This window comes from Melitaea cinxia, chromosome 16 (assembly GCF_905220565.1).
Source record: "Melitaea cinxia chromosome 16, ilMelCinx1.1, whole genome shotgun sequence".
NCBI lineage: Eukaryota > Metazoa > Arthropoda > Insecta > Lepidoptera > Nymphalidae > Melitaea > Melitaea cinxia.
In genome coordinates, this window is record NC_059409.1 from 10,884,688 (window position 1) to 10,889,048 (window position 4,361).

The 4,361-nt window shown below is 31.1% G+C and overlaps 1 protein-coding gene across 1 annotated transcript; it reads right to left on the reverse strand.

Moving 5' to 3' along the window:
- Nucleotides 1-1,428: 1,428 nt before the first annotated feature.
- On the reverse strand, nt 1,429-3,650 carry LOC123661257. Its single transcript, XM_045596244.1, has 3 exons — nt 3,538-3,650; nt 2,750-2,842; nt 1,429-1,639 (listed from the first exon to the last, which is right to left on the reverse strand). Exons 1-3 carry the CDS (start codon nt 3,547-3,549, stop codon nt 1,556-1,558), a joined length of 189 nt encoding a protein of 62 aa, XP_045452200.1. The 5' UTR covers nt 3,550-3,650; the 3' UTR covers nt 1,429-1,555.
- Between the last annotated feature and the right edge of the window lie 711 nt (nt 3,651-4,361).

Here is a 4,361-nt window from a genome sequence, read left to right on the forward strand (position 1 = left end):
AACGAAAGTTGCTTTTTTCCACAACTCTCAGCTTACAAAATACACTCTATATTTGTGACCGACAAATAACATGCAGAATTAGATTTTCTTAAGACGTCATTAGTGTTATATCTATATATATTTAAATACTCATTATTTAATGTACATAGTGATAAGCCAAATTTTGATGATGTATATTACCATCTAAAAACTATATCGATGCGCAAGCTTAACAAGCATGAATATATGAGTGACAACCTGAAATGAACTGAAGTAAATCTTTATATAATCCTGTAAATGTCCCACTCCTAGCTCTACCTCTTTTTTCACTAAGAAGTTTGTAATTTAACTAAACATGAGCTACAAAAAATAATCACAGAGCTTGTCTAATACTGATGGTATGCATAGTCTAGACTAAGAAATAAATTCTACTTCTATTGAGAAAAAAAATTGGAACTCTAATCCAAACACTGCTGAACAGCTGAATGAGACCTACCTATCTCAGATAATTAAACTAATTTGTAATGTTTTGCCATCCACCTAATCACAAAATACTACCGCATCAAAGGGTAAGAATTGATTTTAAAGGTGTTTACTTGTCTCATAGTATCTAATTACCTTATTAACCTTGGAATCGTACATCTGTACGTATCTACAACGCTTGACATTATCACAGAATGCACATACATATGTCTTAATCACTAAGGTAACACGTCACAAAAGTATAACTAAAAGAATAATTAAAAGAGTTGATATTTTCAGGGTTTTAATATAAATATAACGAATATTTAGAAAACAAAGTACTTACTTTTTTTCATTATATAAGACTTTAACTGTTACCAAAACGAGTCATATGCTACTTGATTTGATATTGAATAAACAAATAAATATATTCATTAAAGAACCCTATGTTTTCTTGAAGAATTCTACTCGAACTTGACCAGTTTTTAATCAAAGCATGACTTTGTAAAGCCCAGTTTTTGTAGTAGTTACGCTAAAATTGCTTTAAAGCGATCGCTATAACGTCTTAACTTGTTTTTCTTTACTAATTCTTATTAACGAAAGACATAATTTAAATTAGATGGTAGTGACGTTAAGAAATATTCGAAGAGGTTTTATAACCACCTCCGGTAATATAGGCTTCTTATGGTGTAATCATAAGGTCACTCTATAAAATATAAATATTTGTATATTCCTTATAATAATTCATAAAGTTCAGTTTATAATTTTAGAAAAAAATATATGCAATATGGTCAAAAAATCAATTTAATAAATGATGAAATAGTCTTACTGTTAATCTTCAATTAAATAACTTTAATATTTGTTAATACCTAAACATTAAAAATTTTCAATTCAAGTTTTCTTAGTATGTTTATGTATGTTTCGTAGTATGTACAAGGTAATGCATCGAAATATAGAGAAAGTATGACAAACAATAAAACAAAACAATAAAATGAGCGTGCATTTATTGAACTATGTATACATAACAATTTAGATACGCCAATAACTTCGGTAGTGTCCAGACAGGTGTAAAGCTGGTTGTCTAGCTGGCTATAGGTCCTAATAAGACCTAGGTCTAGATCACCCCGACGTAGCCAGGATGGACGAACCGACCAAGCCCATCGAATCCGTTCACAACGGTTGGTCCAGCTACGACGGTCTGCAATGTTAAACGAAACGAACACTAAATAAAAAAAGGACAAGAGAAAGTAAGAAATAAAACAAACAATGGAAACTCAGGCGAATTTAAAAGGAAATTATATAAAACAAAGCAAGCGTAAAGTTTTCTACATGATCGGCAGATTTAAGTGTACTAAAACACATGTATAATTATACAAAAGTATACATCCCATGTCACGAATTTTCTAATAGGTTCTGATAAATTGTTACTTACTATATTATGTCACTAAATGTGCAAGCTTACGTCACATTAACTGCAATAACCGAACACTATCTGTAATCGTAGGTATCAATGCTAAAAATAGTATGAAATTGGAACAAAAATCCGTGAAATTAATTCACCCTGGCTCTCAGCAAGTAAAATTGAAATGCAGTAACTTAATGCAATCTGTAGTTATTATGTAGGTATATGCCTACACTAAAATACTTTTATGCACTTATAACTGTTAATTGAAAAACTTTCGGAGACAGTTGAGTTTACAGTAAATTGTCACTTAACCCATTATATCATTATCTGAAATTTTTATCGTGAGACATTTAAATGTTCATTGCTATTATAAGAATCGTCTTTTTATTAATCGACTTCAAATAATTGTGTTACGTAGGTAGACGAAAAAATAGTCAAGTAAATACGCATTATCAAACATTACTCCAAAAGTTGTAATCAGATCTCGATGATATTTAAATGTGACCACATGTTGACAAAGCATTTACTGAGGTATGGCACAACACGATAAATTCTGCTCAAAATCTGGAGCAGCCCAACTGGTGGACATCATTTATCCTGCTTGACAGCAGTGTTATTTAGCTTTGGTCTTCTGTTGTGTTCCTGTTGTGAGTAAGGTAATTAGAGCTCCTAAAGGGATTAGAGGTGGGGTCAGCAACGCGTTTGCGATGCTTCTGGTATTGCAAGCGTCTATAAGCTACAGTAAGCGCTAACCATCAGGTGAGCCGTACACTTGTTTGCCGATTCAGTTGTTATAAAAAAATAAACACTATACGTATATATAACTAAAACATTTCCTTCAAACATTATAACTGAAACATTTCCTTTAATTTCATTTGTTTTATATTATATTGTCTCTCTTACCCTAGAACCGACAGCAGGGGCGAGGTAGCCGGGCCAGGCGATAAACTGGGGGGCTGCAGCCGCCAGAGCAACACAGCAGAGGAAGAAGAACACCTATGATACGATTATAAGTTATTGTATTTTGTACCAGAAATTTTGCTCTGTGACGTAATATATTATGTATGTTTCATTTGCGTTCGTTGTTATTATTATTGTTAAAATAAAATTGAGTACAGATTAATTTAACCTATAAATCACCGTATTAAATCACAGGAAAAAAATTGTTATAAAAAATGTCCAACGCTATTTGTATTTTTTTTTAAATCGCCAACTAACTTATCGCCTAAAACAACACTCATAAATTCGTATGAGATTCAACAACAATTTTGAATAAAAAAAAAAAACATTTTAACAAAAATGGAATTTAAAGATATAATAATCATTATTTTCTAAAAATTTACCCTTTAAGAAAATCTATTTAAATTAGGGCAACTAATAGCAATTAATAATCATCAAGCCGTATCTCGATAAGGTTAAGATAATACATAGTTGCATATAATGAAATACGAATATTACCAATGTAAACCTGATCCACTTAAAGCTAGTTTACATTGATTTACAAAAAAAGGTGAGAAGTGCTAAGAGAAGTCACTTGTTGCAATTTTAATTAACAAACTTTTTCCGCACCCGCGCTATCAATGTATTTACACATCGCAATTACACTTTTTTTTTTTTAATTGTCATTTATATTAAATTTTTTATAAAAATATGATAACCAAATTTATTAAATATATAATCGTAATACTTACGAAGAATTTCATTATGATGGCAAGGAGATGTTTGGTAGATTTCACTAGAACTGCTCAAAAGCCTTCTGAGTGCAACTGTGCTGATCTGCGGAAGACAGAGGCATTATATAGGGCCCTAGAAGGTCGCGCACCAGTCCTGCCATCGGTATCCCTAACCACCTCCTAAGGTCAATACTGATCTGAATGGCTAATGAAAATACCTGTCTTAGAGAAAAAAATAGCTCGCTTGCATCGGTCTATCTGATTCAATACAGATATGGTTAAAATATTAATGTATTATAGATCAACTTTGACTGAGTAAACATCTGTTGCTATTCATAGTATTAAAACTATAACCATAGTATCTTATTATGGTATAAATATCCGAGCTTGAACGGTAAAGTGACAATATCAAAATTTTAAATTTTTTGTTGTTATCTGCTGAAAGTTAGTCAAATTATAACATACATAATAGTACCTGGATGACCGATGATAATTTTTTTTTTATCTTGTGTTTTGAAAATTATATTTAATTATACGAATTCATATGTACAGATGAAATATGAATAATATTTTACGATCTTACCGACATAATAATAATAAAATATTAACTTTAAAAAAATATATATATATATATATAATTATATATTTAGATACGAATTAGATGCATAGATAAAAGGCTCTCAATAATAGTTTTTCTCACAAAAAAAGGAACTTGAAAATAAAGGAAAAAAATAATCGGACAGGAGACACCTGGATTCACCGGACCGGGTCACCAACCCGCCTGCCCGGCGTGGTGACTATGGGCAAAACACATAAGTTCACGTTATTTTTGGCGTAAACTT